Raw genomic sequence first — 14,512 nt, 5'->3', positions numbered from 1 at the left:
TGACTGCAGATATGAAAGTGGTTCAAAGGACATAAAAAAGCAGGTAAGCCAGATGATAAAAAATGTACAATCCCAGGTTAGAAATCCGTCCTTCATATTAATATGCACACTGAGCCAACAACAAACAAACAAAATGATGGTTAAGGTCACTCTCAATGGCCAAGCCAACTTCACACTTTTAAGCATCACATATTCAGGAAAATTACAAGATCTATTTGGAGTGTGGAGGGGCGAGTGGTACAGAGATGGAATGCTTTTCTCCCTGAAGGTGTGCTGAATCTTGTTCATTTTCCCCATTTTGAGCTACCTTTCAAACTATTAAAAAAAATGCACAATAAAAAAAAAATTCTGTATAAAGTCTGAATGAAAGCTGATGAGTATAACTCTTAATTATCACATCAATTCCTAATTTCCTGGGCAGTCCTATAAGGATTAACCTGACCAAAATCGCTGTTGCAAGAGCCCTTTCCATTTCCAGTACTCCAGCACTCCTTCACGGGCTTGCTTCCACCTTTTCCATGAAGGTGACAGAAAGCCTAAGTGACACAGTAAAGGTCTGCCAGAATCAGTGCCGCAGAAGGAAACAACCTGTGGGACGGGAGTGCAGAGCCCACGCACCTACAGGAAACGTTGCTCCCCCTTCAGCATCAGTTTTGAGGGAAAATTCATGGGAACGAGCCAGGTATCAAATCAAACAGTTTCAGCCTGCAGCACTACAGAGATCCAGACAGTTCTGCGCAGTGCTTCCTGTGTAAGCAGCACAGTTAATTAACTCTGTGTTGATTAATGGTGCTCTCTCACATCAAGAATTTATTGAGTCTGTTATTATATACAAGGTCATAATTGCCAAACAGCCACAGCTAAATACCATTCCTTGCAGTCTACTCCTTAAGCATCATAATGTAAAATTAATTGGTACTTGTTTGTTAATTAATACGAAATATTTTAAGTCATGCACCATAAAACTTACCGCTGGTATGCTCTTTTCTAAACAGCCATGAATGAACAGAACTATTTTAATACCTTGGGAAGAACCTCCTCTTTTGAATCGGGGTGGGATGAAGAGTGTATTTGTTCTTTGTAGTGGGGTTTTTCTGTGCTCAGGCGTTTACTGAAAGAGCTATTCTCGAATAATTAGTCAGCAGTTATTCTACTTCCATGGTGCATTAAGACAGACTAGCAAAAGACGTTCTTATGCAAGAATATGAATGCCCACACCAAACTATCTATTCAGAGTAATTATTTTGGAGTAGCTGTTTCAGTAAATTTCCAAGCACAACTGAGATCAGCTCACAGCAAATCATCTAACTTCGCCTCAGGGTAGCAACAAAGATCAAAAACACACTTGAACTCCTTTGTCCCTTCTGGGATCTTTAAATCCAGGGTTAGCCTCTGTTTAGGGAAAGGGCTGGCAGCATAACAAAGCAGATCTCCACTGTGAAAGAAAGGAGCCCACACGTTGGATCCCTGATCCTAATGATGAGGAAGCAAATGCTTTGCATGGATGTGCCCCCTTCCCAGCAGCAAGGACCTGGGCAGTCACTGCCAGTAAAGTTACACCAGCTTTAACCAACCTGCAGCAGATCCCTGAATCCCGAGGCAAGTCAGCGCACAGGCCTGCCTGGCAGCAGGTCGAGAAACCAGGGACAGCATCCCAAGCCTGGCTCAGCCACGCAGGTAGGGAGAGCATAGGGTCCCAGGAGTCCACCAGGGCACAGACCCCTGCTCCTGCAGCCTCACCTGTGCCCCCATCAAGTAAAGCCCCTTCTATTTATATTTCTGCAGGCAGTTTTAACTACCCTCTAAGGGCTTGTCAGTAATGCAAACCTTTTCTTCAACCACTTTCGTTTCCAAAAAAAGGGGCACGAGCAGCTTAAACTAGGTCTGACTGGCTTTTAAACTCATTTAAAGCAGACCTCGGCAGAGATGGCTTTAAGTTGATTCCACTTGTCATGCAATGAACACCAGGGATCAGCACAACTGTAAGGGGAATACAACACAAATGAACTTATGCAGTTAAGACACAAGTAACCAAGCTCTCCCCTTGCTGAGCAAACTGTTTATCCCTCTGTAGAGAGAGTTACCTTATTGGTGAAACATCTACCATGGCTTAAAGTTATTACTGCCTGTGTTCGAGGTTCAATTAACGTATTAGCTGAACACTTTGTTAAAAATAGGCAAAAATCTGGACTGTTTTCTCTCCAAGCCTACTGCTCGAAAGCAAACAAAATACACCAACAAGAGCAGTGTCAGGATTGAAACAATCACTCTTTTTCAAATGCAACGTTATTCCCGGGATTACATCCACACAGCTGAAGCACAGTTATTTACACAGCACTTATTTTTGATGCTCCAATATCCCAGCAAGCAGCAGTGCAATTCAATCCAGCAGACTCTGAACAGTTCAATAATCTCACAGAGCCAGGTAATATATGAAGAGATTTTTGTTACTTTTGTGAGTCAGAGCCTTCCCTTTTTGCTGGGTACTGGAGAGGCAGCTGTAAACAGGCACCAGGTGAAAGCTTGCTCCATGCTAGAGCTTTTTGGAGGCAGAATATAAAGGAGCAAAAGTTAAGGCACTGAGTTACACCTCCTCATCCACCCTCCTTTTAGTTTTTGTCCCTACAACAGAGTCAACCAAAGAATTCTCCAGACAACTGTCCGAAAGTGTGCAGGTCTCTAAAGACCTCTTTGAAAGGGCTGGAGACCATGTGTCTGCACAGAGTCATCTCTAAGTAGTCGCACAAGGGTTTTCAGACAGTTGTCTGGAGTTGTCTTCAGCAGGCCCTCTGGGAACAAGAAGTGCTGAAGATCACGTGCCTGCTCTGTGGTTTGCCGTCATTTGTGTCTTCTTTTCCAGGCACCTCTCTGGTAAATCACACACCTGCCTTGGAGGGCATGAAGCAGTCATAAAAACCCATTAAAGAGATGCAAACTCTACCCAGGAACAGGAACTGGGAGATCCTAAGTGCAATCCCTGATGAATGTGAAAGCTGTGCCTATGCCCGTAGGAAGAGGCTAACAGCAAGGCTTGTTGTAACCAGCTACCCCAGGTAACTGCACCTGCAAAGCCAGGGCACACGGGTGCTCCTGGGCTGTGAGATCTCCCAACGAACAGCCTCAGAGACTCGGGTCTGGACAGTTCACTCTGAGCTACACAGGCTACAAGACTGTGTGAGCTAGTCTTACTCTTCTCTGTGGAGGAGGACAGATCTGTTCAGCTCCATTTGCTCCCGTTTGCTGAGAAGAAATAACACTTCTCTGGGTAGCAAGGGTGATGCACAAATTTGCCAGTCTTCGTGAAAATGCTTCTAAAAGGAGCACCCTCTTCTAACTAGAAACTAGATTATATGTCTATAAATATTTACATGTAATGAACAAAACTTAGTGACAAGACTGCTCAGTTTCAGCCTGACTGAAGTGGACCTCATGTGAACAGACCCAAAGGGCACCACCCACCTGATCCACTAACAATGTCTTCATATGTGAGAGGCTTTCTCCATTCCTCTGAACCCACCCAGCTTTGTGTGTGTGCTCTGTGGCCAAGAGTCACACAGTCTTGGATTATGAGGACATTTAGTCTAAGCAAGTGGCATTGATACACAACACACTGATCTCACTTTTACCGCCTGCACTGCCAGAATACAACACTAAGCCTATGACACAGGATTACTGACCAAAGACAACCACCCACTGCAACCAGCCAGAATAAACCTTTCCCTACCAGATGACCTAGACCATTTCCAAACAGAGCACTTTCTCTCAAGCAGTACCAATGCTGATTTTACACTTTATAGAACAAATATCTAAATAAACTAGATGTTCATTGAATTTAACACTGTGCTATGAAACTGTATGCCACCATTCATTTCTCATCTTGCAACATCACAAGACTGGCATCAGCCCACACAGTAAAGTGTTAAAACAATTTGCAGGGAAGAAGGGCACCACTGTGAATCAGCCACTGAAAGAGGTAAATCATAATCTGGCTCTTGCTCTGTCACCTGCTCCCTTCTCAGCCTGATCTTGGCCACAGAGTTTCTCTGCACCCTAGTTCTCCCACTGCAAATTTGGGTAACGACCACCTTCTCTTGACAGTGCCATCAGGCAGCAGCACTGTGCCTCCAACTACACGCTGCCTACCTCCTCCTAGCATCCCCTGCGCTCTCTGCCTCGACTCCGCAGGGCAGCTCTTCCCCCTCCTCCTCCCTCTCTTCCACCTCTGAAGCCACCTTGGCAGCTTTTTAAAAAATCTCAGATTTGCCTCCAGCCAAGGGTATCCAAGCCACGGGCTCCATCTGCAGAAAACCCCACCAGAAGCAGGGCCACATCTCCTAACGGAGTAGCAGGATTATGCATATGCCTAAAGGATCAGGGCTTGTTTACATTAAAAGGGAGAAATTTCCTCGTACGAGGCTTGAATCATACCAAGCGGGATGCAGCAGGATCACTCACCTAAGCACACTCCTCTCAAACAGAGGCAATGGTTGCAGGATCTGGCACACCACGTTTACTTGATTGGGAGAACACTTTGGAAATGTTCCTGGAGTCAATGACTAAATAAGTCCCTCTCTTGATTTTAAATTGGAGATAAATGCTGCATGTCGCATTGGCAAGCACATTAAAGCAGCTGGAAGCACAAAGACAATATAGGATATTTCGGGTCTTTGTTCTCTCATTTTTTACACTTGGCATGTTAAACAACTAAAGACCACACTGAGCAAATCAGTGTTTTACCAGATAATACTGCAGGCTTCTAGCTTCGAAATCCACAGCTCCCTGTTGGCACCAGCTCACATGGCAAGAGGGCTGGCTCAGGCAGAGACACCAGCCCAACTTGGTGGTCTGTGACCCAGCCTCCTACTGCCTGCAAGGCCCAACAGCACAGGCACAGCTTTGCTCTGCTGCCTTCGGGCACACAAGACAAAACAACCTTTATTTAAAAAAAAAAAAAGCACCTAGGAAGGCAAGAATGAAAACGCTAGTGAAAATGACAAGTTGTCCACCTTCGTCTATTATAAGTATGGAAAAAATGAACTTTATACATAGAAACACAGAAAGGCAGGTGCTGCTACCAGCGTGTTACTATAAATACGAAGCAGCTTCCCCATATTCCTGCAAAACTGGTCTAGATTCAATGCAGCTGAAAGCAAAACTTCATCCAAGGATGAGATTTCAGAAGGCAATCTGTGGCCCTTTCACCTTGGAAAGACAAGGAGCCTATCATGTTAAAATGATGCTATGATAAAATGGGTTATGTTCTCCATCTGAATGGTACTGCCTACATTATTAATGATGAAATGCATATAAAAGCTTATTAATGTTCACACTAGTTTCCCAGAAATTATTTAGGATGTGAAAGCTTGTGCATCTAACAGTGCAGCTGACTGCTGTCTTCTCTTCAGTTTATATACTGCGGATAGCAACACTTGATTTTTACATTATTACTATTAAATTTCTTCAAGTTACATGCTCTCTATTGTTGGTAATACTTTTTACAGGGACAACAGAGTTATGCAATTCTGTAGGTACCAAACAACTATTTTGCTAAAGGTTTTGCATGGACAAAAGACATTCGATCAAGCAACAAGTCTGTAAAATTACAAAGGCTGCAAGATGGGGAAAAAACAGGTCATATAATGAGATCACAAAATATGCCAGAATAGAAATGGCAATGCTTATACAGCAAATTATTCATCACTAGCAATTATTTGCAGACCTTCTGTGTCATTAAGAATATCAACATGTGGCCCTTGGAGCAATCCTACACATACATAATTCAATAGTACAAGGGTTTTTCATAAGGAACTCCTTTATGCAAAAAAGCTAAAGTCTTAGCTCAGTAAATAGACGCCGTCAGGTATATCTGTTAAAACTGTGTGCAGAACTCAACCGTTATGGTTTTGCTTACTTCCTCATAAAGATGCAGAGCATGCAGCTGCAAGGAGGAAGCGGGGACTTTGAGAGGGCATTTTCCCCAAGTATTCTTTTTTAATAAGAAAGCAAGCCATTACAAACAATTCCAGCACAAAAATGCACGGCCGTACATAAAACCAGCTCATAACACGAAGTACAAACATCAAGCAGACGAGCCTACGTTTGGCTAGGAGGTTCAGCACTGCATGGCAGAAATGTATTAAGCAGTCTCCATTTTTGGTTGTACATCCGCAGCCAGGAAAGACTTTTTCTTCCCCCAAAAGCAAAACACATGCAAATGTCCGTCATCAAAAAGCATGTACTCTTTCAGAATGTCACAATTACCTAGCCACAACTAAATGTTGTAATTTGTTGACCAACTCCTTGAAAACTTCAGTAATGACCTCAAACCCTTGGATAAAACTGCCAAGTAATTTCTCCCCTTTAAATGTAATTTTGTAATGCTTTGATTCCCACCCATCACCAGGCTGAAGGGCTCCAACAGCATGCTGCTACATGTTTCTAGCACAGCAATTAAAACAAAGCTGAGGCCACAGACAGCAGCTGTGGGAACTTTCCAGCCGCCGCTTTCCAGCTAACAAAAAAGCGACAAAAGTCAGATATGTACTTCTGGAAAAAAATTGTTAATTTAAAAATGGAAACAGCTGAAAATGCAACATTTTTCAGCTAATAAGCGTTCAAACTAAATGGTTAAAATACAGGGGTATTCTGCCAGCAAGTTTAGCTCACATGTCTGTTCTGCAACATACACAGGCAGCAATATGTGAAACGGCATTCAAGAAGAAAAGCAGGAATAAAAAACAAATGGTCAATGTTATCAGAATATACTCTAAAACATTTGCCTAATAGGCTTATACCTACAACATCCGGCTCCTGTAGGCATCTAATGACACTAGAACCTGTATTAGTACCACTGAAAAAAAAATTATAGACAACAGAGAGTAAAAAGAAGCCTAAAAGCCTAAAAACATAACATGCTGAAGCATTAAGTATTTTCTACAAATATTGCCCAAGCCTGCAGAGAGCCTGAAACAATAACTCCTAAAGAGTACGCTGCTCATTTCTCAGGCAAACAGTCAGCGATCTGCTGATCAGAGGGACAGCTTTAGGAAGAGAAGGCGCTTGGCCCGGCTCCTCTGCGTGAACATACCACAGAGTGCTGGGCCAGCATGGGGAAACCCTTCCCATCAGCACCACATCCCAGAGTCTCTGCCTCTCTGGCAACAAACAAGCAGGATCAGCTACACCCAGATCTCTAGAAACAACCCTTAAAAGTTTTCTCTGCTGGTTTTCAGGGATTTGCCCCAAGACCAGTGTGTGACCGACAGCACTGCCATGGTGCTGCTTATGGAGTGGCACCAGCTCGAAACCCAGGAGAGCCGTAGTGCGAGCAGCCACCGCGTTCAGCGACCAGCTAGCTCCAGCTTGGGCACTTTTATTTTTGCGTCACAGAAATTTTCCGCCCACCCTTGAGCAAGAATCCAGATAAAAACACCACCTTGCCCAAATCAAGCTGTTACACAAGCGCCCAAGCCGAGAGGTACATTTATTTCTCTACTAAATGTAGTCATGACAACCACATCTTCATTTAAGAGATGAGCAGGAAGAGGTCATGAGGCACTTGTCATGCAGGGATAAAATACCACACCTCAAGTGTGCACAGGAAGGTAAGTTTTGCTGGATGCCATCTGCAATTCAAGAAAACTAACATCCTAACATGACAGGCACACACCCTCTCAAAACAGCACAGGCATCTAGGTGCAACCACTCCAAAACCCTTACAGTATTACCAAACAGCAAACTTCTGATGGATTTCTCTGCTAAAGAAATACTTATCATAGACTTGAGCACACTACACCACTCCAGAAATTCTCCTGATTGAAGTGCTTCTTGTTTACCTTGAAACAAGCTACAAAACTGATATTGAAACTAGTGATACTTATTGCAGCAGTCATGACCAAAAAAAAAAAGCAAGCAGCTTCCTCTTCAAGCCTGTATCTTGCTCTCTTTAGCAACTCAAAGCTTTCCCCCCACCACCTCACTGGGGGCATTTAAAAGATGTGTTGGGACAGGGTTTAGTGGTGGACTTAGGTGGACAGTGTTAGGTTTACAGCTGGACTTGATGATCCAACCTAAATGATTCTATGATTCTATGTCTCAGAGCTCAGGTGCTATCCATACCAGATGGCAGAGACCATCATTCCTACAGGTCTGAACCAGGGCAGGAATGCTGGTACATCCCATTTTTTCCAAAGTTTTTATTTTATTTTAAAATGCACAGAGCCATGTCTCACAGCATGTATGGCATGCCTAGGAACATCATGGCTCTAGAAAGCCAATGGCTGCTGTGGTGGAGTTATTTAGGTCCAACCATATTTTCATTTCACAAGAAATAAGAGAGAAACACTCTTGTGGGTAAATTCCTCCTTCTTCCTGCCCCATAGTTACCTTTGTTTTGTGGCTACCTGAGTATTTTGTACTAAAATGGATTATCTCTTCCTTGCTGGGAGCCCTTTCAAAAACACTTGGCAGCCTGCAAATTAATATGCACCTTACTATCATCTAGCAATAACATGAGGAGTGGAGGAATTGTTGGACCTCATGCCACACAAAATTAAACCATGGGCTGGCTGTGGCCACGGGGCACAGGTTCATTACTCCTATTTTGTACAGCAGATTCAGGGGCATCTTCTCAGATGCTTTTACTTGTCAGAGAAAAAGGATACGCAGAAAGACCACCTTGTCAATTGAATGATTCTGAAATAAGTTAAAGACACACGACCATTTGGAAATTTAACCAGTTTTATTAGGAGATTATTTGTTACTGTTGTATTCATTTTGGTTTTAAGTGTATAGAGACACAAGTCCAGCCTTTGCCTAGCCAATTTTTATGATCTTTGATGTCTGTTTAAAATTATTTAAACATCTGTTTAATGCTATTTCTCTGTGACCATAATAAAAAGGATTCTGATGGTCAGTGGAGAACTGTCAAACACAGGAAAACATTTGGAAAAGGGAGGGAGAGAAATGGTCCCTTTGGTTCTAGTCACACTGTATTACTCTCAGCAATCAAGGACAACAGGCAAAATACCAAGAGACAGGATGAGGTTTTGCAGTTAATAGCAGCCTAAGTGCACACACTAACCATTTATCTGGGCTTCATTACCCTTATGCGTGCATATGCATGCTTGTAAAGGTAGCCTAAAAATAATTGGTTTGTACATACAGGGCCTGAGTGGGTGACACTGAAGTCATGGTAAATTTTGAACCCCCCAAGTGCACTGGCTCAAGGCTGGACAGAGCCTGTGTCTGTCTTGGATTTACAGCAAGCTTCCCACCGAATTTGGCAGCACAGGCATAAAAACACTAAGCACTACATCTCTTAAAAGTAGCTATGCAGGCTTCACCTCTAGGTAACTTCCCATTTTATTTTTGTTTATAGAAAACATTCTCCCTGTCTTTCAAAGGCAGAACGACACATTCCCTCTGTAAACATGCATAACTATAATCAACAATGAGGCAGGGGAGAGCTTGCATCAGCCTCTGACAGTCATCACCAAGCAGGACGTCCCCACGCACAAGCCACTCCGACCACTGCTGCCTCCAACATGGCACGATGGGCGCATGTGTGCCGAGGCGCGTGAAGGCAACCTGGTCTGCGCAGGCGGAGTGCCGGCATCCCGAACCAAACACAGCCAGGCACAGACTGACTTCGTTGGCTTTAAACAGGAGGAAGAGGATAGATTTAGCTACAGACAACCCGCAGGCCTGTGGGCACAGCTGGCAGTCCTGCAAGAAGGGCCTCAGCTGGCAAGGCAAGCCTGGAAATGAGATGGAGACACTACAGAAACTTAAATTCTTCCAAAATAATTTTCCAAAAGCTAACTCACAGAAGTTTACATAGAGAAATATTTTAAGATATTTTACCCTCTCAACAGAGTGCTGACAGATGCAATTGTCTGTGGTTGCTGCCCAGAACCATCAATGGAAACCCTGAAGATTAAAAGTACACTCAGCAGGGCTTTGACTAAAAGGCTTTTCTCTTGAAAAGTCTGCAGGTGGCAAACAGAGTTCTCAAGAAACCAAGTTACTCAGTGCAAGTATAAAGAAAAAGCCATGCAAAGAACTGCAGGCAGCAGGCAGGGAGAGTGGCAGCAGGAAGCACCCTGCACATGCTGGTTACTCAGAGGACAGGAGAGAGATGGGTCCAGGCAATGACTACTGCTCTAAAAGCAGCCACAAAAGTCAAAAACCAATCGATACTTTCACCCTTAGAGAGCTTTGTCGAAGGGGAAAGGAGACTTATGAGGAGAAGGGAATGGCAACTCACAATACAGGAAGGAATGAAGAGCTGCAGCAAGCAGGTTTCCTCAAACAGCACCTGAGGGGCACAGCAAGGGTTTTCATGCCCTGTCACACATGCACAGCCAGGCTCAAGTTGTGTCAGTGCAACTCACACCTGAAAGCCTTTGGCCACCCACTTGAAGCACTTCTGCTCCTTTTGAACTCTAGCTTAAATGCAAAGGCTTTTATCGCATACAACTGCACCCTCACATAATATAAAATATTAACACTTATCAAAATGGAAAAGGTACAGCCAATAAACTGGATGGGGAACAACACAGCAATAACTGTTAAAATTGAAAAAAAAATTTTTTCAGTCCTTAAAGTAATTTGTATGCTTGCTGTAACTAACATTCCCTGCAGAGATTGTAAAAAAAAAAAAAAAAAAAAGGAATAGATAAAAGTTTTAAGATTTTGAGTAAGGTTTGCAATATTTCTATATGACAATTGAAATATTCAGAACATCAGAACATTTATAACTGCACAGACACACCACTATAGACAAAGATTACAATCCTAGGCATTCAGTTTAAGTTTTATTAATTATCTTAGGTTTTCAGCTTAACATTTAGTCACTCAAAAATGGCTAATGGGGGGTTACTGAAGAAAGGAAGGCCTGGAAGAAATTCATGCAGAAATGAATAATGGTAGAACACACTTCCTGTGGTTAAATGATTTAAGGGTTTCTCGTGGCCCGACTGACAAGCTAGCAATTACTATCACTGGAAGCAAATTCAAGTAACCTACACTAAGCTAAACTCTCAAACTCTCCTGCCTAAGGAGTGAATGCAGCCAAAAGTACCAATAATCTCTTTGAAGGATTAAGCATAGCAATACCTTAGCACCTTTCAGCTATATGAAAAAACAAGCAATAACGAAAGTCTATCTTCAAAGCCCGTATGAGAAGTGGTGTGATTAGTTTCTCATCTGTCTGAATGCTCCATGTGCTGCTAGATGTGGTTGGTGAGCGAAATCAAGAATGGAGGTGAAGAGGAAACAGGTTACTTAGAGAAATGTGCACTTAAACTCTCAGCATGGGGGTTCTCCAGTCTTCTCCTACACGAAGCTCTCCTCGCTGGTCAAGAAAGTCATAGATCCAGAGGAAAGCATGTGTTACAGAAATCACAATGACAGGCTGAGAAGAGAGCTCTCAAGTTTCAGAGTCAAACTCCCCTGAGCATTGCAACTAAGACCTGAACCAGACTTCACACTTGGTGCACTAAAAGCAGCCCACGCTCCCAGCAGCCCAGGTCCTGACCACTGCAGTATGCACGGTACACAGTGTCCTACGCACAGTAATTCTCATTGCAGGACACTGCAAGCACACAGACTGCTGTGGCCTCTGGTGTTTAAGCAAAAGGAAATGGTTTCCTGAATCGCTGCAAGTTATTGCTGCCACAATTGCCTCGATCCTCAAGAGCAGGAAGAAACACAGAAGGAGCCTCAGCAAGTCTGAGCACGGGCAGGAGTTGTTACAGGAATGCAAATCTTCCCAGGCACGTCATTCTTCATCCCAGCCTCACCTCTCTTTTGCCTGGGTCTGTCTACAAACATGTGGAGCTGCTGCTACCATGCCTCTTTTAGTTAGAGGTGAGCCAGCTTGGGGATGGTGCTCTTCAAACCTTATGTAGATGAAAAGTACAGCTTGGTCTGATAGACACAGAGCTGCTGCTGCAGGCTGCGCAGCCCTCGTGCCTTGGTTACAACTGCTCGAGATGCATGTTGGAAAGGCTCCACCAGCAACGGCTCCACCAGCAACGGCTCCAAATAACACAGAAACAGGCACACATTAACTTCTGCACTCAGTTTAAGAGGAAGCACCACAGCCAGCTTTGAACGTATCCTCCCCCTCCTCCAGTCTCTCAGAAGTGAAGGAAAAAGGTCTGGTGAAGAAACTGAAGAAAATCAAGAGATCCCATAGGATGAGTACAGGTAGACCAACATATCCCTTTGTAAATGACAGGAGGCACATACCAACAAAGAAAAACTATCAGCCTGTCATATCATGTCCCAGGCTACAGTCTGACCAGGAACTACCATGAGCATCCACCAATATTTTGAGCATCCCCAAAGCAGGTGCGCTGCAGGGGCATAACGGCAGCTCTAAGGAGTCTCACCCCTCAGCTTTGAGGGCTCTCAGAAGAGAAGGGAGAACACTAGGACGACAGCCTATCATTTTTTATAGCAATACAGACTTCATCAAGACGTGATCCACTTGGCTTAAATCTGTTTTGACTTCTGCTGCTGCTGCTGAAGCAAAATCCTTGCTGCAAGATTCCAGCAAAGGTTTAAAAACTCTAAAGGCAGCAAATTCAAGAGCTTCATTAAACATGTAAAAAGCACTGAAATGCTATAATTTTGGTCCTCTGTAACATATGTATTTTTAATGCTTGCTGTTTGGACTCTTAATACACAGATCCTACCTGAATCTCCTTATTTATGAGACTCAGTCTGTGCACCCACAGGGTAGTGAAGCCTCATGGTGTGAAACATTTTCTTCACCAGTCATAAGCACCACATCTAAAGATGAGGATGTTCAAGGGACATGTCAGGAGACAGTCCACAAAAGCCTTCTCTTACACACGAAAATGTGTTATAGACTGTGCTCAGTCACACAGTGTCGCTTTTACTTTAGAAACAGCTTTATCCTTTTTTCCTTTCAAAACTCTTTTCAACATGCTCTGTAGTGGCTTTGTGCGTGTGGAAGATTTTCTCAGAAAAGCATAAATAGACTGTGAGCAAGGCTTGTGATGTATAAGTAAGGGGTATGTGGAGAGGGGCTGGCTGCAGACAGTCCTTCTGAACCCAACAGGAAGGTCTGAGGCTTGCAGGACACCCACGCTGCAGATCACAGGCAGACCACGTTAAATTAAAAATAGCAGATTAAAGCACGCAAAGTGCGTAACAGTTGGTATAGTATGTGGATAAATCAGGATGTGGGAGCCATACTATCAATTTACTAAATATTTTTAAATGCTTTTAACTACCAGCGATAAGAAATACTTTAATACTGATTACAGCTGTCTGACCATTGCTAAATTTAACACGACCCAAGGCTTTAATACTATGGCTTTTCCTGGTAGCTTGTGAACAACAGAGACAACTAAACCGAAAAGGCATTTCCTAAGTAAAAAGGCGACAGGAAAAATAATTTATACGTGTGGCACGGCAATGAAACGAGGGAGAAATCCGAAGGAAGGACAGGCATTGCCGAGAGGCCTTTCGAAAGGAGCCAACATCCACTTCTATTCCCACCCCGCCGACGGGAGATGTCAGGATTTCACCGGAGACCGCGGGGCGCCGCCGGCATGATCGGCTGCGCGGCGGGGGGCGGGCGAGCGCCTGCGGCGAGTACTCGGCTGGCGACGCCCGGCGAGCAGCGAACCCCGGCTCCTGGCCCCGGCGCCCGGCCCGCACACGCCGCCTGCGCGGGCAGAGACAATGTCCGCCGGGAGGGGAAGAGAAGCGCATCTGCGGCGGCTCGGCGAGCGGGGGGCAGCGGGGGGCCGGCACCCCACGGCGAGCGGCCGGTGAAGGGGTGACAGCGCCGCCGCCGCCGCCTCGGCTCGGGGCCCCGCCGAGCCCCCCCGGCTGAGGAGAAGGGGCCTCCCCCGGCGGCTCGGCCGCCCCGCCGCAACGCGGAGCCGGGCCGGGGCGCGCTGCCGCGGCGGGCTGAGGCTGAGGGAGAGCCGCCCGCCCCGCTCCCGCCCGCCCCGCGGCGCCCACCTGGTCGGCGAGCTTGAGCACTGCCATCCTCCGCCGCTCCTCCCGCGCACATGCAGCTCCTGCGACGGGCGGCGAGCGCGCCCCGCGACCGGCGCTGCTGCTGCGGCGGCTCCGCTCCGCGCCGGCGGGGCGGGGCGGGGGCGCGGGGGCCGCCTCGCCTCGCCCAGCCCAGCCCAGCCCGGCCCGGCCCAGGAAGCAGGGGCGGGCGGGCGGGCGGCCTCGCACGGGCCGCGCCGCCACCGCCGCCTGCCGCCGCCGCCGCCTTTGTTCGCGCCGGCGGCCGGTGCCTGCGCCGAGCGGAGCGCGGGGCCGCCCCGGGGGCTCTCGGCGCCCCCGCCCCGCGGGCCGAGGTGAGGGGCGGCACCGCCGGACGCGGCCGCCCGGACCCGCCCCGCGCCCCAGGGGGAGGCCCGGCCCGGGGTCCCCGGGGGCACCTGCCGGCCGCGGGACCCGCAGGGGCTGGCTGCTGCCGGCCCGGAGCCCCCAGCGCCCCGAGGGCCCTCAG

At 46.2% G+C, this 14,512-nt stretch overlaps 1 protein-coding gene across 11 annotated transcripts in view; it reads right to left on the bottom strand.

The window, feature by feature from the left end:
• Nucleotides 1-14,122, bottom strand: part of ANKRD44 (ankyrin repeat domain 44) — a 144,115-nt gene extending 129,993 nt beyond the window's left edge. For all 11 annotated transcript variants that reach the window (XM_074829549.1, XM_074829558.1, XM_074829551.1 and 8 more), the window contains exon 1: nt 14,008-14,122. In XM_074829549.1, the coding sequence (XP_074685650.1) occupies nt 14,008-14,034 (27 nt within the window). In that variant the 5' untranslated portion in view covers nt 14,035-14,122. The remainder of the gene's footprint in view (nt 1-14,007) is intronic.
• Between the last annotated feature and the right edge of the window lie 390 nt (nt 14,123-14,512).

The sequence above is a fragment of the Strix aluco genome, chromosome 6 (genome assembly GCF_031877795.1).
Source record: "Strix aluco isolate bStrAlu1 chromosome 6, bStrAlu1.hap1, whole genome shotgun sequence".
Classification (NCBI taxonomy): domain Eukaryota; kingdom Metazoa; phylum Chordata; class Aves; order Strigiformes; family Strigidae; genus Strix; species Strix aluco.
The sequence above is the reverse complement of the archived record's forward strand: the minus strand, read 5'-3'. Positions and strand labels throughout refer to the sequence as shown.